This window comes from Endocarpon pusillum (assembly GCF_000464535.1).
Source record: "Endocarpon pusillum Z07020 unplaced genomic scaffold scaffold1533, whole genome shotgun sequence".
In the NCBI taxonomy this organism is placed as follows: domain Eukaryota; kingdom Fungi; phylum Ascomycota; class Eurotiomycetes; order Verrucariales; family Verrucariaceae; genus Endocarpon; species Endocarpon pusillum.
In genome coordinates this window covers 129,334-152,258 of record NW_006916030.1, presented here as the reverse complement: position 1 = coordinate 152,258, position 22,925 = coordinate 129,334, and the positions used below count along the sequence as shown (strand labels likewise).

The window sequence follows — 22,925 nt, the reverse complement described above, 5'->3', positions numbered from 1 at the left end:
CTCCATGGTGCCGTCGAGACCTTTCCACTAAAGTATCTGTGCGCGCAAACAGCGGCCAATTACTTCATATCGATGGCTTGAACGAGGTCTAATTGCTGTAGCGCAGTGTTCAATGACAATAGGCTCGCGTCAATACCATGTATAGCCTCTCTCATTCATCGTGAGCTATGTTGGGCGCGTTCCCTTTGTTCCCAGCCGAGTATTTCTATTGTCCTTGCCCCCTTGGAGACAAAGAATGATGGCTTCACACAAGCCTTGGTGTGTCTTTCTTTCGTACTCTTGTGCATTCTTTCTCCTCCTTCTGCTGGCACAGAAGACCTATAAATACTTTGATGCCTGGAGACATTACCCTCTTTTGCACCACATTTGCTAATTTTGGCCGATCTCCACCCCCAAATCATCCATATATTACATTCTCAGCTGCTTACTTCACTACACACGATGCTGTCCCTCTTCAGAATGGCGCTGCTGGTCAGCCCACTCATCTCGTCAACACTCGCCAATTATACACTGTCGCAAGACTACACCGGAAGAGCGTTCTTCGACGGGTTCGACTTCTTTACGGACGCCGATCCGACGAACGGCCACGTCAAATACATTGACAAGGAGAATGCCAACAACAGCGGCATCGCAGGCTTGATGTCGAGCAGTACAATTAACAACGCTGTCTATCTCGGCATGGACGCTGTCAATGAGGCTCCCCAAGGTCGCCGATCGATTCGCGTACAAAGCCAGAAAGCATTCAATCGTGGTTTATTCATCGCTGACATTGCTCACATGCCTGGCGGCATCTGCTCGACCTGGCCAGCCTTTTGGCTTGTGGGGCCGAACTGGCCAACTTCAGGCGAAATCGACATTCTCGAAGGAGTGAACGACCAAACAAGCAACAGCTTTACATTGCACACTGGGCCTGGTGTTGTGGTCTCGAACAATGCAAGCTTTACCGGCCAATTGGTTACACCAAATTGCGACGTCAATGCGCCTGGTCAAGCCAAAAATGCAGGCTGCACAATTTCAACCAACGACACCGCTACGTACGGAAAGGGTTTCAATGAGAACGGTGGTGGTGTCTACGCGACAGAATGGACGTCTTCTGCCATCAATATTTGGTTCTTTCCTCGCACCGCAATTCCTGCCGACATTGTCCAAGGCAATCCGCGGCCGTGTGAAAGCTGGGGTCCTCCACGAGCCGTATTTAGCGGCGACTTCAAAGTCGACGACCATTTCAAGGATCTCAACATTGTCTTCGATACGACCTTCTGTGGAGATTGGGCTGGCAAGGTCTGGGCCCAATCCAGCTGCGCATCGCAGGCTCCGACATGTGAGGAGTTTGTGACCAAGAACAAGTCGGTGTTCCGAGAAGCTTACTGGGCGGTCAACTCGTTGAAGGTCTTTGAGAAGATGGGTGATGCTCCTAAGCTGAGGACACGCTCAGGCGGTGCTGTTCTTCCTCCTCTGCCATGAGGCATGTATGCTGTCACTTTACTTTTCGTTGCTCTACAATATAGCATGTTAATCTTCGAGCTGATTCCAACTGGTCGGAGTCCCCACGGGCCGTGGCCGCCTTATGAAGGCGTTCCTTTTTTGGGAATATGGTAGGATTGGAATGCATTAGATACCCATAACGAGCTTTGTCTTTTGCCAGGGTTCTGGCATCCACAACAGATGAATTAGAACAGCATTAAAGCTCATGTCGTCCAACATGAAAGTGATTACTGTGCATGATTCCTCTGCTTTGTGATCCCTGTGGAAGATTTATAGCGGCATGAGCTTGGCAGTTCTGAACATGGTAATCTGGCTTATTAACCACTACAGGTACGGTCATCAATGTGCATCAACTGGGATGAAGAACAGCTAGTTGTTCTTGCATTATATGACGCTTCTCTCTGGTGGCAATGCTAGGGCCGCCGGAGGGCAGAATGCCTAAAGCTTAGCTAGCGTGGATCTATCAACCACACCCAACTGCCTCAAAGAAGGCTCCGAGGCATCTTTAGAATAGGGAGCTGTTAAAGGCACTCCGCGAGTGCCGTCCCTATAACGCACGATTCTCTAATCTTAGTACGACTCATTGTGTATTACTACTCCCGTAGATTCAACGAAATCCGCTGTAAAGGGTCTTAGCAAATATGTACTTCAATCATCAAGTTATGCATCAGATAGCGTTGGTTTGCAACAATCATTCTAAGTGCTACGGTTACCTTGCACATGCAGAATTGTACACTACTTGACCTCCTCTTGCTTGGAAGGTGTCAGCTTCCCATTCGGTGCCACATGCTGCTCTACCACATAGTACGACTCTGTGCCGCTTTATTATGCCTAACTACTGTAATTACTCATCATAAGATAGCACCATCCATCGCCTCAGTCGCTCAGACGGGCTTAGTATGTTAGCCACACGCGCCATATTCGAATGGGCTAGTTGCTGACTACACAACCATTGTCTCACACGTCCTGAGGACAGGAACCTTTACTCTGCATTAAAATACTACAGGGGGGAGGCGTAAGTATTGTTACTACGTAGTCTGATGGATGCTAGTAGCGGCTAGTTCTTGTTACTCCGTCATAGTGCCCTGATCTGTTATTGCAAAGCTTGATTGAGATACGTTCTTTCAAATGGGTTAAAAATTTACCCTTAATCTAATATGGGCTTAGCTGTTTTGTACAAAAGACGTTTTTTGAGTAAAGATACTAGTGCTGAACTAACAATACTTTAGGGCCCCTGCAGGAACTACGGATTCTGCGGAGGATTATCGGCCCAAATAGCTATGGATTCGTGAATTCCATAACTAAAACAACGAATTACAAGCTAATACACTTGATTTTAGCTCAAATAGGTATAGCTCAATCTTTTTGTAGGGTCAAATGACAATCAGTACCTAATTTTGATTATTGACCTCGGACGTGTTGGCGCGCTTTGACTTAATCAGTACGAGTACTCCGTACGGCTGAGGGACTGAGGCAGCACCATCCATATCATTCACCGACATTCGACCTTTTCCGCTGACAGAGTGCCGCCGTCCACAATGCATTATGCAGTGCCGCTATTGTGCACGGTAACAGGATTTCTCAGCGTCAGAGGGAACTGGACACTCCTGTGTGATAGTTCCAGCTTGCTCATCAAATCCTGCTCGTGTCACAACTAGTCCACATAGATGTGAAATCGGAAGTAAGAAAGGTGATTCATTTCCTAGTTACGAGTAGCTACGAGAGATATATACCCCGTAGGAGCAAGTGCCTGTGGCGGTGGCGCCTAGTCACATATAGTCACGTGTAATGCCAAGGCTTTGGCTGGAATATCACATAGATAAGAACGCCTGGAGCTCAACTCAAAAATGTTTTCTTCAACACAATATTATTCCTACCACTCTGCTGCAATACTACCACATCTCCCTTTCAAACGCTTTCATTGTACTTTACCTCTCCAACAAAGCTACTTCCATAAGCAAACATGATAGAAATTTCTACACTCCCCTCTCTAACAGCCACATGGCACAACACGACCTACCCAACCATTTCTCCGAGACAACCTCACCTCTCAGTCAGTGGTAAAGCCATCGTCATCACAGGCGGCGGCCGGGGCATCGGCGCCCGCACCGCCCATTCCTTCGCCTCAGCCGGCGCATCCTTCATCACCATCACGGGCCGCACGCTCCCAACCCTCGAGTCCACCAAAGCTGCCCTGACATCCGAGTTCCCCAACACCACCATCCTTACCGCAGTTGGGGACGTGACCTCCGCACCCGCCATGGACGCCGCCTTTTCCGCTTTAAGCGCCGCCAATGGCGGAAAGGGAGTCGACATCTGCATCCACAATGCTGGCTACCTTCCGGACGCGAAGTCGGTCGTGGAATCGGAGATAGAGGACTGGTGGTCCGGCTTCGAGACGAATGTCTTGGGATCATTTATCGTGGCGCGCGCGTTCCTCAAACATAAGAACGCTTCTTCTACTGCTGATGTCCCGGTGCTAGTGGGTATGGGCTCGGCAGTGGCGACGCTATCCCCGCCGCCTAAAGAGTCTAGCGGTTATTCCGTTAGCAAGATGGCTCAACAGAGGTTCTTTGAGGCGCTAGCCGAGGAAGAGAAGGGTGTGAGAGTGATGCAGGTGCATCCTGGCGTGATCGAGACCGATATGGGACAGAAGGGTGCTGCACAGGGCACGAAATTACCTGTAGACGATAGTAAGTTCATCTCACGACACAATCTTTGCTTACCTACCAGGTAACTCTCTCGTACGCTGCTGACAGGGGTCTTCCATTGCTCTAGTTTCCCTACCAGCGGATTTCATGGTCTGGGCTGTCAGTCCGGAGGCGGCGTTCTTACAAGGCCGGTTGATCTGGTGTAACTGGGACGTTGAGGAGCTAAAGGCGAAGAAAGAGAAAATCGTCGCGGAGCCGACGTTACTGGCTCTGGGAGTAGGTGGGTGGCCCTTTCAGCACTGAGAAAGAAAGAAAAAGGTCAGCTACAGGTGGGAAACTGTCAAACATAAGCTAGTTTACGGTCGTCTAAAGGTTGCAGTCTTTGTGGTTTTAAGGGCAACGACTGCCGGATTTAGCTTTTCTGCAGTGAAATATCAGCGGCGTTCTTGATACTAGGATCATAAGCTGCGGAACTGTGAAGATAGATAGGAAGGTCATGGTAAGTCAGCGCCGACATGTAGGTTAGTGTCACGTGCTTTGCCCTCCTTGGCTTTCGGTATGTGAAATCGGAAGTAAGAAAGGTACTTCATTTTCCTAGTTACGAGTAGCTACGAGAGATATATACCAAGTAGTAGCACGTGTCTGTGGCAGTGGCGCCTAGCCACATGTGGTCATGTGTCATGCCAAGGCTTTGGCTGGAATATCACAGGTAGATCAGCAATTTGTTCCGTCGCGACGGTTTTACACAACCTTCCTCAGCTTCATACCCAATTGGAATCAGTCATTTTGCTCACCCATGATCTGCCAGTGCCAGACTGGTATTTGCACTTGCTACTTATTTCCCCCCCCCCAACTTCCTTCAACAATTTATCTCTCCCACCGACAATGCCTCCATTAGCGTATCCCCTCCGTCCCTGAACAGGGGTGTAAATAGGCACACCCAGGGACGGAGGGGATAGCTTTCTGTAGAACTCAAAAAAAACAGTTTGCGCTTAATTTGCTACGTGTGTCACCAGCGTTTTGTTACAGAATTGATACGCGTTTTGCATCAGCCACGCATGTATTTTTGGTATCAGCGTTTCGCGCTATTTCGCTTGATATAGCAACTCTGTACGTATAAATGCGCGCTCCTCGCACTGAATTAGATAGAACAACTTGCTATTTCCACACTGATCCATCGATTAGTCAGCACAGTTCATCACTTTCTAAGATAATATTGGCAGATAGCCACAACAGTCACTTGCACCTGCTTAGATGATCCGGTAATCAGATCGCTCAGATAGATAGATAGATAGATAGACTGTAAGAAGGGAGATTCTTCTCCGGAGGGCACCCGATGCGCCTCCCCCTCCCTAATACCACTCCTTGGCCCCTCCGTCTGATACTACTAGTAGTAGTGCCTCCTGCTCGAATTTGGCGGCAACTTTCCCGGAAATTCCCACCATCATGCTGCTGCATCTGGTATCCAAAGGGTCAGAGGTGGGCTTGGTCCTAAACAGCAGCAGACCAGGCACAATGTTATCTTGAGTCTTACTTGACAGCGACATGTGCAATGTGCAGGCAGTCAGCTGGACAGGAGGTTGCAGTGCTAGGTTGTTGGCTGGCAAGTTCAAGAACAACTGATGAGAACAACGGCGCTCTGAATGAGGCGAGCATTCAACCCCCCACCCCGGGGTCTGCCGGCGGATGGGATACTACGTGGTAATGTTTCTTGGGGCCCTGGTGATCAATTGGATCTAATTGATTAAATAGTATAGGCTGTTCATCATCGGCAAGAGGAAGGGGGGCGGATCGTACAGGGTGCGTATTGAACTAGGTATCGAGTAAACGCGCACAGGTCTACGGAGTAGGAGTCAAGAGAGCACATTGCTTGCTCGCGGGAAGGCGATAGGTTCGATATAACCTGATCTGCTCGTTGTGTAGCAGTAATCACGTAAAGATGTTCTGCTGGAGTAAGCGGCAAGAGTATTCACAGCAAAGTGCTAAAAGAGCGAATATTTTTTCAATGCATCGCTGCACTCTATTCCAAGGGTTTCCCTGTTCTTGTCCACACAGATCGATTGAACTGATGCCGCTTACCTTTTTACTACGTAGGGGCTAATTGGCCTCGTTCGAGAGCTATGCTGATCACCAATCACCAGCTTAAGCTATACAATATAACTTGACTTGGAGCTTTATATATTTTAGCCAAGTCATATATTACTCTTGGCACAACTATTACTCCGTAGAGCCTAGATTATCGCGATTATGCCCCTTTCCTATCGATTGAAAAGGCGTAGATACTAGTCGTCCTCACTCTAGTCATCCGATCCACTCGTCCTCGCCAATGACGACCCGGAATTAATCCTCGGCATCGACGGTCTCGAACTGAGTCTCGACAGAGGCCGGCTCCCTCTATCCATTACCATAGCCGTGCGACATATGGGGCAATTGATGTCCATGCAGCCGGTGCTACACGCGCAACCTCTGCGCCTGCATTGCTCACATTTCGGCAACATGTGACCGTTGTTGAGGCATATTTCGGTGCAGATGGGACAGCGGCAGCCTTCTTTGATGCAGGGACTGCTCCAGACGCGAGTGAGTTCGCCATGTGAGGTGTAGAATTGCGGGCGGCAGGTCATGCAGCGGCAGCCTTTCTTGCAGTGTGTGCGCAGCGGCTTGGGTTCGCACCTGTTCAGACGAGGGGAAGAAGGAGGAGGAGCGGGAGGGGACGCACCGCCCGACCGTGATTGAGATGAGCCGGCGGCTTTTCGTCGCTGCTGGGACGAGGATGACGAGGCAGAAGACGAGGAGGATAAGTGTGATTCTTGGACTAGAGGAGAAGCAAATGGGGATCCTCGTCCCTCTGGTGCAGACGTTAGCCATGATTGTTGGTGAGAGAGACGAGGGGAAGGTTGTTCTGGTCCCTCGTCAATGGCTGATCGTCCTCTAATTGAAAGAGGGATGCGTTCCCCGATTGGAGAGGCTCCTCGTAAGGAGGAAGCAGAAGATCGTTCGCTTGAGATAGGGGTTCGAATGCCCGGTAAAGAGCTCCGTTCACTCTGGAGCGATAGTCGGCGTAAGAAGTCGGCGTCATTGGCTCGTTGACGCAGTCTAGCAGGGTGATCACCCCATCTCTGCTCCTCTGAAGGCGCAGCGACCGAGATTTGTGTATCGCGGGCGCCGAGTCTCTGCTGCCGGATAGGTGTGTTGGTTGATTGCTGTTCATGTGCAGGACGACTGGCTAATTGGAGTACGTAAGAATTAGTCAGAGGTTGAGATGGCGTAGTTGCGGCTCGACCTTGGCCTTGAGTAGGAGCATTGATTTCTTGCTGGGAAAGGGTGCTGGGTTGTGACGGTGTAAATGAAAATCCTGTAAGATCTTGCTCGGGGTTAAAGGGCGGTCCGCTCCTTTCCTTGCTGCGGCCACAGCCCATTTTTATTCCTTATACCGTGATACAAGTGGAGGTGAGCAGAAGCATTGAGGGCTGATTATTTTAGTCCAATCACAAGGACCACGTAAAGCGCAGTCAAGGTGTCCGAACGTAGATAGAGAGTCAGGTCTGAACTGATGTGACACCACCCAGCGGTTCAGCTGCAGTACTCACATTCTTATGGTTTGGAAGTTTCCATATATGATACCCTTTAAGCTGCGAGTCTGTTTCTAATGTCTGATAGTATTTCACCTGCCTTGTTCACCGTTTCGAAAGGACTTGCTTCCACAAGATTACAAGTTGCGTCATAGCGTTTCTCAACCTGGCTAGCGAGACATAAAACGGTGATTAGGGAACATGCTCGTAGGAAAGACTTTTGGATTTGGTTTTCCGCTTCTCCCGCCATGGTGCGACGCACACTGGAGCAGACTTGCGGTCAACAAAACGCCTCAATTAGTGTGACTCGTTGAAACAGCGAAACATCCTTGTTGGGATCGACTGAAATTCCGGTGCGGAGCTCTAGCAGAAATGATTTAGGTGCCAGAAGTAGCCTGCATTTCTCAGGGACAGTGATTGGGCGTGCGGTGGATGAAGATTGAAGTACGAAGCAAATGATGAGCCTCATCCAGGAACTCCCACTAACTTAGTGTGGATTAGTCAAGCCCTATATCCCGTTTGGGACCCGGTCACTAATCGCGTCAACATCTCAGTTCTCAGCTCAAAAAGGTCAAATGTGAAAGTGACTGCAGTCGGTACTTACAGTGTGATCATCCTGACGGATTGCCTCGGAGATTACAGTAATCATGCTTGTTTCTCTTCCATTTTTCCCCAGGCCCGGAGAATCCTTCGCGCAATGCTCCTTCAGACGTACCACTCAGCAAAGATTTTGCTGCGCAAAGTGACCAGGCCCAGTACAGGAGCAACCAATCATGCTCATTGCATCACATGTACACCGAAGTCAACAAACAACATCGCATGCATCAACAATGCCACAGTCAGAACAGATCTGTAATGTGGAGTTCCCATGACTGTGCCTCACGCATGTTGTGATGATGTCTTAGCGTCGCTGGATTCATGCTACGCAGAAGATAGCTCTTCAACTACTCTGCCCTACAACACGTCGGAGTAGGGGTCAAACGTACAAAGCGTCCTTCGGCGTTCTGTGAGAACACAGAAACATACGAGATTGAGCTTCAAATTCAATGACATTGGGACCCCAGGTCCAATACTTGATACCCTTCAGGCCAGGGGATGCCATTTTGGGGTCTTTGCAAAGATTCGATCTATACGTCCGTGCTTCACGATCCTCGAGTGAGGCCAGCAGGCCGTTGAGCCCCGTATAAGTGACTTGTGTTCTCGAAATGGAAAGACAAGCGTCAAGAGTAGCTCATGGCATCGTAGAGGATGATAACGAAGTGGATCACCACGAAAACGTGCTGTCATTCTCCACAGTCTCATAGAGTATTTTTCGCCCTCTCAAAGTCTGCTCTTTCCCAACCTCTCCTTCTTTCTTCATACTCACTGCAATCTCTGTGCCTAACTCTTCCCACCAAAGTAATTGAATATTGATTGGACTGAGGTCTTTCAAGTCACCTTGATAAAGAATCCCACTGCTTTCTCTTTTCGCGAGATCTCAAGGAATCATTTGGACAGCATGGCGCCTACCAGAAGCCCCCAGATGATGAAGGTTACTGCTGGCTGCAGCGAAGAGAGAGAATCCAAGCGCCACGAAACTGAATATGTCAGCAGCGTCTGCCAGAGCCACATACCTGATCGAGAGATAGCAGGACTGTACTTGCTCATGGCAGAGATAGCACTGTATGAACCACTCCCTCCTCCTCCCATCTTGATTGTCACCAACGACATTGACACGCCTTCCTTGATTGAGACGCGGCTAGCCCGTGCTGTCCGGATCGGAAGTGATGCAACACTCGATGAGATCAACCGCATTGCAGTTGACGACGAGGAAGATACCAATTCTGCGTCCAAGTCTGTGCACGTGCATCATGAGCTCATCCATCCCCTCTGGTATTCAAAAAGAGCGAAGAACCTCCACTTCAAAAAGCCAGACTGGCTACATCCATTTCTGAACCGCAAGATGTACCTTCGTGACAGATTCTACAAGCACCTTTGATTCCAGCTGGCCGGTGTTCTGCATGGTCGTATTTGAATGAAAGCGTGTTCCTTTTACCTTCCTCAACTCCTCGTCATCATTCTCACTCTGCTTCTTTTATCCTCCACCTCTTTTCCTTGTCACTCACACTGCAGGCCGGAACTACGGATTGTCAACCTTATGAGAGGCAAAGGCATAAGGACCGTTTAGAATCCAACCCAGTTGACAAGTACTCACCCCCCCTTCCTCTCTCTTTCTCCCAAACAAAACAAAAGCACCGAATACCTTTTGCCCACCCCATCTCAAACCACCCACACTTCTCACAGGCCAAGGCCGACGGATTGAATTCAAGCGACCAAGAGGCAACAGGCGCATCTGGACCGTTCAGGGCCCCAACCCCGGTGGCAAGTACCACCAAAAGCAAAAAAAACACTGCCTCTGTCTCAAACCCTCTATACCACCTACAACCCCAAATCTTCCACCAGAACCCAACCTGAAAGCTAGAACAACGAAAACAAGAACTTCCCTCAAATCCTCACTAACTTAGGGCTAAGAACGAAGTACAACATTGGCGCTTGGCGGGTGGGTCTATCTGCCCTTGGCTACACCAGTCTTTCCAACGCACAAGGTTACAGTATAGGAGAGTGACTCAACTCCCTCGAGTGGGAGAGACTTCACTACAGAGATGGATGGACTTAAACCTTTACTTGGTATCTGGGATAAGTACACCAGTGGTCCTTTTGGCCTTGACACCTTTTTTTGCTCTGTCAGGGACACATGTGGAAAATAATCTGAATCTATTTATGTAGAGTATGTATTGTGTTATCTGCCATGTAGCTGGAAAGCTGATGGGGTTCTCACTTCTACAATTCGCTTTTTCTCTTCCGCTATCTCTGTCTCTGCCTATGTGTCGCTTGCTCCCTTCCGCCACGAAAACAAAAGTCGTCCAAATTTACTTAGCTCTCCACATCCTCGACCTGTTTTCGATCCTCAACGCTCTCTCGAACCCTCGAAAACGCTCCGTCTTCAGTCCCCTTGACTGAGCTCTGACAATTGTACCGTACTCACCGCCCCCCAAAATCCCCGGCGCAGCCTCTCGAGCGCCTCAAAACCCATTACCGCTAACATGCATGGATCTTCTCCTGTCCGTCCGCGACACGACCTCGATAACGCTGCTTCTTCCCTATATTCATCCCACGCCAGCAAATCTCCAAGTATATCTACCGGTAACAAGCCTTGCCGAGGAGGCGCTTCGTCCAGCACCACGACTCCCATTTGAATGAACACGAGTTCCCCATATCAATTTCAAATTACTGAAAACTACTGCCCCCAATTCTCCCGCAGTGCTGCTGTCCCGAAGAGTACCGCAGAAGTCCAACCCGAGCGCCCAGCCACACAGTGGCCCACGCAACCAACTCCGCTCTGAAAGATTTCGACAGCTTACAAGAATCGTTCATTTCATTTCATTATTTTGCTTCATTCCACCAGCGCACTCCGCCTACGGTAGCGCCAGGCAGATGCCATTGATTTTGATTTATACGTCCATAATCCATCATCATCATCGGCAATCAGATATACAAAGTTCCAGCGGGAAGTGGGGGCGAGGGACATGCAACACGAGCATGCGCAACAAGCCGTGAGAAGTAGCATAGCATCCGAGACATCCAATACATGTCGTCGACAATGAAGCAACCGCTCGACACAGATCGCGCGAATTCCGCCTTTTTTCCCCCAAAATACTATCGCGTCACCATCACTCGCCGAAAATCGAAACAGAGCGATCCAACAATCCACCAGAAAAAGGAAAACATCACACGCACTCCCACTCCCCCCAAACACACCACCTGGCGCTCCGGTCCGCCAGCACGAGACCCCTCCAAACGCCCTTCTCCTGGACCTTGACCACCGTCTCCCACACACTGCCCTGGACCTCTTCCGCACCTCCAACACCACCTCGGGACGTGAGATCCGGCTTGCGGCTCAACCTCAGGATCTTCCCGCCGGGACTCTGCACCGCGAGTTTGGCCGGCTTATCCTTGACCCTGACTCCCCCAGCGGCACCGGCGTTGACGATCGAACTCCCCTGCTCCGAACCCCCGGCCACAGAGGCGCTCAGCATGCTCATCGCGCTGCCGGGCCTCATCAAGGGATTCGGACTCGGCGGCCTCGCCAGCCCTAGACCGCCGGCCTCGTCGCCAGTAGCTGCAGAAACAACGCTCGCACCATGCTGCCTCACCGCAAATACAAAAGTCTCGCCCCAGCCCAGCACCCGGCACTGCGGCTGCTGCACATACAGATCCTGCCTCATCGCATGCGGCGTCGGATGTCGGACCAAAAACTCATACTGAGGATTATCTCCCGTGTGATAGATCGGGACCGCTAGGGCCAACGGGTGCGGAATGTCCTTGCTGCTGTGCATGAGACCTCGTTTTCCGGCGTGGATCTTGAGCATCCCCTGCGGTTCCGAGGGCGGGAGCACGGCTTTGATCGTGTAGCGTTTGCTCAATAAGGCCGCGGCTGACGAGTTTGCGGGAGCGGAGGAAGAATACCACGACGCCTGGGCTAGGGCGCGTTTGCGCACGGTGGCGTCGCCGTTTTCGTAGAGGTCGCCGTCCGAATCGTGGAGGTAGGATTTGGTTTCGATTTCGGCTACGACTTCGATGTCGGGCGGTACGGTGAGGGTAAGGGTTGCGAGTTCGAGGTTTTCCAGCCGGATGAGCGAGGTGTTGTAGCCGTTTAGGTGCAGGGATTGGCGGAAGTAAGCGGGTAGAGCGCAGGGGAGGGAGAGGAGGGTGTCGGGCGGGATGGGGGGGACGATGTGTTGGTGCATTGGGTTGGTTGGGACGTGTGTGTAGCAGAGCTGGGAGGGGAGGGTGAGGAAGTAGAATGGTTCGGCGATGGAGGGGGAGACAGAGGAGTAGAGACTGCGTTTGGGGTTGGTGGGTGAGGCGAGGGAGCAGTCTAGCATGCGCCATTCGTTGTCGACGATCACGCAGTTCCAGTAGTGGTTCGGTCGGTGGGTCGAGGCATCCAGGTCGAGATCTTCTCCCGGTGTTTTGAGGTAGCCGCGGATCACTTCGGCGTGGATGCCAATCGCGCTGCACATTTCATATACCAGAACTGCAACTTCGTGGCTGCAGCCGCGTTTGCTCTGGATGACTCGCCGTGCGTCAATCTCGCCGTCAAAGTCCTCGTCCCACGCTATTCTTTCGCTGGCCCAGGTGAAGATTGCGCGGAGGCGTTGGACGTCGCTTCGATGCGGGCGGCAGACGTAGCCTTGTGCAAGGGAAGCTGGGGTGATCATGGGCGGGAGGGATGTGATGAATCTGGCGGCTTTGTCGACACCGGTGAACATTGGGTTACTCATCTGGAATGCGTCCATCACTGGATGGCCATCGGCACCCTCGTCCCCTTCGGCCGTCTCATAGAGCTCGTCAATAGGATAGATGACGGGATGGTCGTACATTTGGCACCGGTCAGCACGTTCTTGCAATTCCATTGGTCCAGGAGTGTTCGATCGGTTCACGTCTCGACGAACGTTGACCCAGCCAATGTTGCCTCCTCCGAGACCCATCTCTTTGGCCGCATCTTGAGCGTGGTTGGTGGCTGCAATTCCCCCAGCAATGCCCGTGATGCCGTTGTTCAACCTCCTCTTCGGCGGTGATGGAGGGCCAGATGCGGCTTGGCTTACAGCAATGCTGCTTCTTGCACTCGCCGCAACCGTCTTGGAGCCATCAATCAGCTTCTTGAAAAATCCAGTCTTCTTGACCTTCGGTGTGGTAAGACCGCCCAGGCCACCAGCGCCACCGCCGAATGTGCCGAATGTGCTTGGATTTTCCCATCCCACCGCTGATTTCGCACCGTGTCTCGAGTTATGGCTCGAATGATACGATATGCCTGTCAACGGCGTTTGTGGTCTCAGCTCATGGCCTCGAGTGCCATTAGAAGTCACAGGTCGTCTGTTGAGACTGCCCAATTTGTTTCGCCTTGCTAAGCTACCTGCGCTTGTTGCGCTGATACCCCCCGCTGAGAACACACTCTGGCTTGTCATGGATGTGGTGCTCGAGGTATTGGTGGCATTGCTCCGCACTCCACTTGATGAATTAGTAGTGCTGGACTTGGTAGTATACGTTCGATCAAGTTCGTAGGCGGATTTTCTGTTCTTCATTGATGGTCGCTGATGACCCTTAGATGAGACTGAATGTGAGCTCCAGGGCAAGTCTTTTGCGGGAACGGCGGGTGGTTGGCTACTTTCCTGGTATTGAAATTCTTCTGTGCTGCTACCCATTTTTTCGTCCTGCATCTGCCTCAGCCGACTCTCCATCCTTTGCACATAATTGCTTAGCTGAGGTGGCCCCTCTCCGTCTCTTTCGGGTGAGTTATGGCGGCTGCTGTTTTGGTACCGTTCCGAGAAGTCACTTCCAGCAGGTCCAAGCCCAAGCGAGGTTACTGGTCTTGCATTCGGTCTCGCCGACCGGGGTTGGTGAAGATCATGGAAAGCTTCTGGAGACCAAGGATTGAAAGGTGCTTGTGGTTGTGGCGCCTGCCTTGTCATACCCATATCATCGAGTGAAGACATCACATCATCCATCGCGTCTCTAACCATGGGCGGGGTATGACCATTCAACGATGCGATATCTGGAGACGGCGTCCGCGCAAAGTCCTGTGGTTTACGGTAGGTGTGCTGAGGAAGCGGAGATGGAGCCCGACCTCGATGGCTGGCAATAGCCACTCGATGAGGTGGTGGTGGAGGGGGTGGTGAAGAGCTCAAGTCTGCCAGTGGCATTGGTGACGGCGATCGAGATGGACCTCGAGAATGTGACCCCTGCGCCCAGAGTACGGTTGAAGGCGGATTCCGAGGATCATAGCGTTCCTCCTGCTCTTGTGTTAGGGATGGCACAGAATTATTTTGTGCCTGAATTCCTGGTGAGGTAGCTTTTTTGTAACCCTGAAAGGGCTTTCGGCATGCGGAGGGCTTCTGTTTCGGTGGCTGAGGACTGGCTGCTCGATTTTGGTTGGCGGCAGCGCTCTTTTGCGGACTTGATTCAGGCATCGGACTGGAAGCTCTGCTGGCAGGTTGAAAGCTCTCATCGAGGACAATTACAAAGTTAGAAGGAAAGGATCCCATCATCCGCCGATCTCGCCGCAGTCTCCCAACCCACCACGATCCATCTCCAGCATTGAGACATTCGATCAAATCACCCTCAATGAATCCAAGGTCCTTGTCTGTTTCTCCTCCCCAAGAGTACACCGCTCTACACCAGCAGGGAAACCGTGTCGGAAGTTCTGGGGGAGTAGAAGCCATGTTCTCGGTCGGCCGATTTTTGCTTCGCCGCTCAAGTCCGAATTCGCAAGGCACTATTCACCATCCAACACCTCTGCGCAATCTGGAAGATGTGGTAAACAGGTACAAAGAGAAGGGAAGTGAAGATCAGCAAGCACGAGTCAAACGAGTGTAAGTGTCAAGAGCATTACCGCCACGCAAGAACTTGCATAGAGAAGTCCTCGCCGTCAGATATTTACTCGAGTACCACTGCTGTAGAAGTTCGCAAAGCTTGGACTCACAGACTGTTTTTCAACTCCGGTGTTTACATTTTCCAATGCGGCTAGTAGCTCTCGGATGTAGCCTAGCGGCCGGGCCAAGTCTTGGCAGTGGAGAGGCATACTACTAAGTAGGAATAGTATGGTACCACTTACCACTAGTAGTTAGTAGTTAGTATGGAGTAGTTAGCGGTGCTTTTAGTAGTAGTGCTACCTACTGTCACCATGTACTAAGTAGTTAAGTTTCCTCCGGACTCAGTTAGCGATTACAGCGAGCCACAGCCGACTATGTGCGACTATGTGCAATGATCTTGTCCAGTAAATGGCTTGTGTAAATAAGTTCCACTGAATGATCACTACACCTAGCATCAAATCCCAAAGCTAATAGATCTGAGCTCCTGGTTGAACTATCCTATGGTTTGCCAAGTTCCAAAGGTTCCACCATATTTGATATCTTGTGCGGCGGAGAGCCAACATGACTTGCAACATAGTTGGGCACAAGCAGATTTCCCATAGCAAATATCCCGCCAGCGCTCTGGCAGACGGCATAAACTGGGTCCGAAAATGTGTGCAGAGTCATAGACAATAGTCTTGCACAGCTTACACCCTGAGACCAAGTGATGATAAAGTTAGCACGACTAGCCCAGTTGTGAATATGGAAATAGTATGACTCTGGCTCGTGCTGAGTTTATGTGACAATCTGCCCGCAGCACCTCTGACCCTTGAGGACGGAAGCACCGCATTTTGGACATCTCCTGTTGTCGTTACGAAAATCGATCATTCGTCCTCCACGGATAGCACTAAAAAATCTGGCTCCCATAGGTGCTCCTGCATTGTCAGCGGGAGCAGGCTTGGCGTCTTTGCTTTGAAGATCGACGATCTCTCTGATAGGGGCGTTGTTGGCGGGCTCTGTCTCGGCCGCTGTAGCGTTGGCCCACGTGGCGCACATCTTTGCCTACTGCAAAGAATAATGGGAGTTTGAAGTGACTAGCTTGCAGGAGTTGAAGATGAAGAGGGAAATATGGTTGTGAATACTCCAAAGCGATAGAGGGGTGAACCTGTTTAGTGGTTGTGCTCGATTGGTAACGGTAATGATTGATTTATTGTTCGTGAGGTTATAGGAAATGAAAGCCACAGCAACAGAGCCAACAGGTGATTTATATTCCTCGATAGGAGTGCCACCTCCTGTCACAGACCATAGATCACTCTGACTTCTGACTCCTCCGCCCCAGAGTCGTTTGCTCGCTCTTTGTTGATTATGTGTCTGTGAGAATTGTACAGCCTCTGCTTGGCACTAAAGCTTGTTGAATTTATATACTCGCATGACGCGCCTCCAAGTCTTGTAATTCCATGGACAGCTGTCATAGCCATGACCGCGTGAGTAGGTTTGACTTAGATGTTGCTGGTTCCGCCCTTTCGTTGGGCTTTTGCGCATGCTGCACGTTCGCCAGATCATACGCTCAACTTCTGAAGCCAGGATGCTTCTGTCCTCATGACCTCAGTAACTGCCATGTGCTAACAGGCCCTACAAGTAGCTCGCTCCGTCTCGAGGTGCGCAAAACCAAACAGCAGGCTTGTGGTATTGCTGACATTTGCTCTGCGTTCTTTGATCGTTGCTTAGTATTGCTCAAGCTTGGGCTTGGTTCGCTCAGGCCTCAACTTGAACAATGGCTAAAAGCCTGGTCCCTACATGGTCAAGCGGTCCTCTATCCAATTAAATCATCACAGGGATTGGGCAACCACCTCGAATGGTACGGCTATGTGTTATGACCGCCGAGCCCTACGCACGGTATAAGGCCAGGAGGACTCTGGTGGATCATTCTCTTGTTTGGCAGCTTCCTTGTTTGGCAGCTGCTGAGAAGGTTCTACGTTCTTCTATAGCACAAAGGCCTCTTAGTATTTAGATCTCTCTTCTCTCTAGATAGATTCTAGTTCTCTGCGCTCAATAAGTCATTCCACTGACACCCTGCTGTTCTATTGCCCTTGCACTCCCCTGAGATCCTAACACTATGACTCCGGTCCGCGTCGATGTCGATGACTCCGCTGTTCTAAGACCGGTCGTTCACAACCATTTCATGTGCCTAAAATTGCAATTGAACAGGTTGAATGGTCTACCTGGGTGATGCCTGAGGCTAAAATAAGATTTTTTGGAAAAAAAGGTAGTGTTGAATGAAGGATAATCTTAGATATCTTATACAAGATACCAAACGCAGGTTGAGAAGGCGTTAGAGACGAGCTCGCATTGTACGCGGGGGAAGACTTCGAGAGTCCTGTATCTGACTTTGAGTATAGGATCAATGAAAAACTCCATGGATTGGCAAAGCTGTCAACGGAGGGTCTTCCGCTTTGAAAATCTGTCTATTGGCAATCGATCTTGCTCAACCATTCCAAAAAGAGCTAGTTAGCGATCGCTAATCGGTGAGAATTCTTTGTTAGCAGTCTCAATGAATGAATTCCATTCATATGTCAGCCGCTGCGATCTTGTTATCGAATTCATTGAAAGGTAAATCGGTATCAAAATCGATGTTTCAGCCGTTTAAGATTTGGCATATATTAGCTCTATGATGACTTACATTGCGGCGACGAATATACTTGATGATAGATGGTGAATGGAGAGCTGCTGCTAAAGTATAAATTGCTATCGATGACGCCGCCAATCTATCTTCATCACCAGCTTCTGAGTTGGCGTTGCCTGCTGACAAATTCTAGCTACCAGCTTCTGTATCCAGCCCAGTAAGAGCAATCAAGAAGTGCAGACAAGGACTCCTCGTATGAGACAACCAGAGAAAACCACATATTTGCGGTCCTTGCTGTGCAAGAAGTGACACACATATATCGCGCTCGGATCAGAAAAATGACTGTTAAGTCCCGGATCAATTCCTGTTTCGCCAGCAAAGGGCAAACCGCTTTGATGGTAAGATACACTCCGCGTTGCGAGATAGAGACGAAGCTGAAAGTTGAGGTGTGCTGGTGGGAGCACAACAGATGAGGTAAAAATAGTGTTGTGGCCCTCCGGCCCCACATTGGCAACTGCTAACTTAAGTACTACTAGTAGTACGTTTCGCTATAATGTCTTCGCTGCCACTAATGCTGTGACGCGTCTTGCCCGTGGCACTAAATATTGTACAAAACAAATGATGATCATTGCAAGTAAATATCCGCAGTCTCATACCTGCATTTCTGTCGTCCCGATAATGCCAAGAGCGGCACCAATTGTTTCCACTCAAGTGGCCTCGGGGTCGATTTCTGCCCTCCACATTTCAAACACAGGCAATCGGCACCACTGGAGATCAGATCCAAAACATCTAACAATTTGATACTACGATGAAGCATGTAATCCTTGAAGACATGTGGTTACCCATGATCAGAAGCAAAGCGGCATAAACAATCAGAGAGTCTATGCAGTTTATGATCTAGTTGAGACTTCCTCCCGTGCTGGCACTCTGCTTCAACACCTCTTACAGAGCAAACGTGAAACCCAAAAATCATTGCTGCATCCTTCTCAATTCTGATCCAGCTCTGACCTGCAGTCTCAAATCTTACGGTGCTGCGCTGACTCGGCCAGCAACTTCTACTTACGTTCCTTACTAACTACTTGAACCTTCTGAGTGCTGCATTTCAGGGATCCGTGGACCCTACATGGAGTATTTATCAGATGAACCCTCACTTACTATGAATACCCCTTACTAAGACCCCTAAAACCCATCTAGGTGCATTTTGTATGGTCTTGGTTTGTTCCTTGCCCAGATCCGGTACTTCCCCCTATCACTTGACAATCCTTTCACAGCACCACAGGAGTACGAGTAATATGGCTCCTTCTTCTTCTTCTTGTTCTTCTTCTTCGGCGGGCATTTCCTCTATCGGAAAGGCATACATAAAAGAGCGAGAGGTGAGTCGTGGAAAACACGCCAGAGTATATATGGCAAAAGAGGTGGGCACAAAGAGGTTCTTGGCTGTCAAGGTGTTCGATAGGCCAGCTTCACCTGCGGAAGATATGCGACGGAGACAAGCTATCAAGCATGAATTAAAAATACTTGATGCAGTTCGAAATGGAGTAAGTGCCGCAAACAAAACCCGACTGGGATGGACGCCACTGACGGTGTTCCCAGCCTCACATTATCGTTACTGGGACTGCACGTTATTTGGACGATCTCTCAAGGAGTGTAGAGCTTCCTATGCAATTCTACCCAGAACACCTTGCTTCTCTGTTGGAACGTACGAAAACAGAGCGAGGGCTCCGTGGTATGTCAACTTCGCTTCGAAAGAATTAGGCTCCGTCTGGTGCTGACACTTGGTAGATGCATTTTTTATAGTTCCACTGTATTATTATACTGTACTAGCACAAATGCTCTCAGCGCTGGTTTTCCTTCACAGCCAAGACGTCAATATCATTCATCGTGATATCAAACCTGAGAATATCCTTATCGAGCATCCCAATGGGAATCCTACCGATACTCCCAACCACTTCGTACTAGGCCATTTTGGTTGTGCCAGTCGTGCATCTCCTCCTCCTAGTGGGCTTACTGATAGCTTACAATTCATAGCCCCAGAAATGTACTATGGGCAAAAACAGACGGCAGCGGTAGACATCTGGAGCCTCGGCATGGTGTGCGTCGAAATGGCTGGTTGGCTGCCTGGGACAGCCGGAGCGACGACTGTCGAAGCCATGAAGAGAGTCAACTGGTGCAACTGCATGCAAGAGCTAGGCAAGGAGATCCAAAATTACAGGCCTGAAATAGAGGAAATGCTCAGAGTAGACGTCCTCAAACGAACCACAGCCACTCAGCTTCTCACAAAGATCAACTCGTCCATGCATATAGTGAGTCAGAAAGCAAGTGCGCGCCTTGCACGTTTGATGATCAAGAAGAACATGGGTCCGGGGGTACCTGAGTATGATCTCGATACCCTAGTAGATGTGTATTTGGAAAGGCACGATCTAGTCGATGAAGATGAGCCCGCCAATACCACTAGCGAAGTCTCATCGCGAACACAGAGGGCCGTGATTACCAACAAACCAAGGTCAACTCCACCGCAACTGCCACCATGTTTACAGTTACGAGGAGGGGCGCGTCCATCAAGGGGGCAACCCCTAACAAGTGCACCGGCAACAAGACCCCTGACCAGATCACGAAGGATGATGGGACCATTAAGGTCAGCTGTATTGCCACCGTCACTCCCGTCACGGAGAATAGCAGCACCAACAAACTCAGACGCAATATCTTTGCCACCTCTGTCACAGGGAGTAGCTGACTCATCAGCGGTAGCTCCGATCCGGAAGGATTCAGAAACTGAGGGGGGCTCAGCCACAACGGTTGCCCCCCCACAGCGATCCAGGTCTCAGGAAGAAGGAAAAGCATCAGAGGTGATTGCAACCCCTAAAAGGACGCTGCGAAAAGGCGCTGCGAAAAAGAGCTCTGTTTCACGGCGACCAGCCCAAACTTACCCAGACGATGGACCATCAACGACCGCTAAGACGTCTTGTGAGTCACAAGCAACAATAGAACCAGCAGATGCGACATTAAAGTCCAGAAAAATTCAGTCTCAACAGGCAAAAGAACCGCCACGACCAAATGCAGCGCAAATATCATCCCCAGCCCAAGAAGCAGAGAGACTTCCAAAGTCAGTCGCAACGCAAGAATCAAGTACGCCAGAAAGAGAAAGAGGTGCAGCTAAGGCCTCCGTATCAACAGGACCGCAAGGTACAACCACGCCCTCACCGTCAGCTTCCAGCATCAATCTTGAAGTTGAAAATCCTAAAAATCAGCGGCAAGCGACCCGTCAGAGACGGTATTCTACTGCCCCACAGGCCTCTAGCGCTGCTCAGCTTCAGTCGAACACGTTACGTGCAGCACCACAGACTAACGATACTAGTAAATCTACAAATAGTCCACGGTCGACCTCTTCGAGTGCCGCAACAAGTGCCACGCATAGCAAGGGCCAATCATCTTCCGGGCCCAGAAACCCTTCTCAACGGCTTTCTGCTGATGCACCCAGTTTCTTCCCACCAGGTCGTTCAGGTTATGATCGTGATCAGGCTCTTCATGTTAATGGTAGCCAGCCAAGTCGCCGTTCAGACGATCAATGCCAGGAAACAGGTGTTGGAGCTGGACTTGTTGCTCATCAAGCGAGTGGTCAAGCCACGCAAGGAGGAGTTCAAAGTGGACGGCATGGTGTAATGTTATCTGCCCACCAAGGGCCTCAAAGGTCTCCGGCATTAGACGTAGCCGGCACGTCTCCTCCCATGGCACCCTTGAACCGAGCAATTCGGTCTTCCCCGTCGCTGGGCCAACCTGCGATGCCTCTTCCAACCCAGTCAATCGGCCCTGAACTTCAAACCCAACCAAATCACACACAAGCCAGTCCACATCGTCCCCATCGTCCCCCACCTCTTCTCCACTCGGCAACTCAAGCCTTCCCATTTTGGACTCCTGCTGGAGTATATACAGATATCTCTCCTACCCTTGTGGGAGCCCCAGCTCGAAGTTTTCTCGTATATGCTCAATTAGGAGAGTGCACTCCTCCAGCTTACGTGCCCCAAGTCCAGCAGTCTTACGTTGGTCCTCCATTTCAATCCTCCCCGTCTCAATACTACTTTTACTCTCAACCAAATGGGCGTGGTGCTCCACCCTACTCCGAGGTTCCAAGTTCCCAAGCTCCTCGCCATGAGGCGGGCCAAGGCCAAGGAAACGTGGATCAAGGCGGACAATTTCCGTCCGGCCTGGCAGGAGTGCAGGGTCAGAGCACAGGTGCTCAAGCTAGACCGTCTCACCCTCTCGATATGCAGCCTCAAAATCGGGGGGCAGGTGAACCTTTCACTTCTCGACACTTCGAGACTCGAAGCCAGCAGGAGAGAGTTCCGGAAGCAGTTTCTTCGCCTCGGCTTCCAGCTCTACCTGTCCAGCGGGACAGTGCTCCGGGGCAACTGCCCTCGCCTCCCAATACGGAAGCTCACACTCAGCAGGACAGGTCTCCGCAGAAATTACCATCCGCGCTTGATTCGGTGGCTCATTCTCAGTCAAATAAAGATGAAGATGAAGGTGAATGGGAAGAACCCCGCCACGTGCGTCGTCGACGGTCACGAAAAGCAATCAAAGGATCTGCATGACCCACCCTCAATCTGACAAGTCCACATCTTGCTTGGTAGTAATGCTTTATCTGGCGTCAAATACAACGAAGAGGGTCGAAATATATATCCCTTCCCCGTCCCTCCTCTACCAAAACACAGTCCAAGCACGGCCATCCTACCCAGTTTAGTACTTAGTTCTCAATACCAGAAACAACACGCCGGAAGGCTTAGATAACGAGGCCCTCGGTGCACACACTCTGACGCTTCTCCTAACCCCACCCCCAATCATCTACGTTAAGTAACTACACGTCCCCCCACGCGCCCCCTCCGCCACCTTATCATGATCCTCCATTCCATCCGGACAGAAGCTACAACCAAAATCCCCTGAACCCGAGCCTACTACTCACTGAGCAGAAAATTCCCAACGTCGTCGTCTTCTCCCCAAAGTCCAAACCCTCAAGTGACAAAAAAAATTCCCTTGATCCGCGACCCTCTTTTCGCGTACTTTACTTCAGCCAGGGCGATCAAGATCAATTGTATTATAAGCCTTAGCTACCCGGGACCCACCCCCCTAAATATTTCTCTGGTTCAATATTTCTTCCCTACACATCATTTCTCTCTCTACCTAGTACCTATTCTGCATCGAGAATCATTCG

The 22,925-nt window shown here is 50.4% G+C and overlaps 5 protein-coding genes across 5 annotated transcripts; 4 read left to right on the top strand and 1 right to left on the bottom strand.

Moving 5' to 3' along the window:
• Positions 1-459: 459 nt before the first annotated feature.
• EPUS_03840 (uncharacterized protein) lies at positions 460-1,464 on the top strand (the record flags this gene model as incomplete). The annotated part of the gene is made up of 1 exon (XM_007802146.1): positions 460-1,464. One exon carries the CDS (start codon positions 460-462, stop codon positions 1,462-1,464), a length of 1,005 nt encoding a protein of 334 aa, XP_007800337.1.
• Positions 1,465-3,448: 1,984 nt separating this feature from the next.
• EPUS_03839 (uncharacterized protein) lies at positions 3,449-7,068 on the top strand (the record flags this gene model as incomplete). The annotated part of the gene is made up of 4 exons (XM_007802145.1): positions 3,449-4,178; positions 4,276-4,412; positions 6,518-6,726; positions 6,780-7,068. The coding sequence occupies 4 exons, from the start codon at positions 3,449-3,451 to the stop codon at positions 7,066-7,068; spliced, it is 1,365 nt and encodes a 454-aa protein (XP_007800336.1).
• Positions 7,069-9,203: 2,135 nt separating this feature from the next.
• Positions 9,204-9,683, top strand: EPUS_03838 (uncharacterized protein; the record flags this gene model as incomplete). The annotated part of the gene is made up of 1 exon (XM_007802144.1): positions 9,204-9,683. The coding sequence occupies one exon, from the start codon at positions 9,204-9,206 to the stop codon at positions 9,681-9,683; it is 480 nt and encodes a 159-aa protein (XP_007800335.1).
• Positions 9,684-11,472: 1,789 nt separating this feature from the next.
• Positions 11,473-14,967, bottom strand: EPUS_03837 (uncharacterized protein; the record flags this gene model as incomplete). The annotated part of the gene is made up of 1 exon (XM_007802143.1): positions 11,473-14,967. One exon carries the CDS (start codon positions 14,965-14,967, stop codon positions 11,473-11,475), a length of 3,495 nt encoding a protein of 1,164 aa, XP_007800334.1.
• A 4,155-nt stretch (positions 14,968-19,122) lies between these two features.
• EPUS_03836 (uncharacterized protein) lies at positions 19,123-22,308 on the top strand (the record flags this gene model as incomplete). Its single annotated transcript, XM_007802142.1, has 3 exons — positions 19,123-19,257; positions 19,313-19,445; positions 19,502-22,308. The coding sequence occupies 3 exons, from the start codon at positions 19,123-19,125 to the stop codon at positions 22,306-22,308; spliced, it is 3,075 nt and encodes a 1,024-aa protein (XP_007800333.1).
• Between the last annotated feature and the right edge of the window lie 617 nt (positions 22,309-22,925).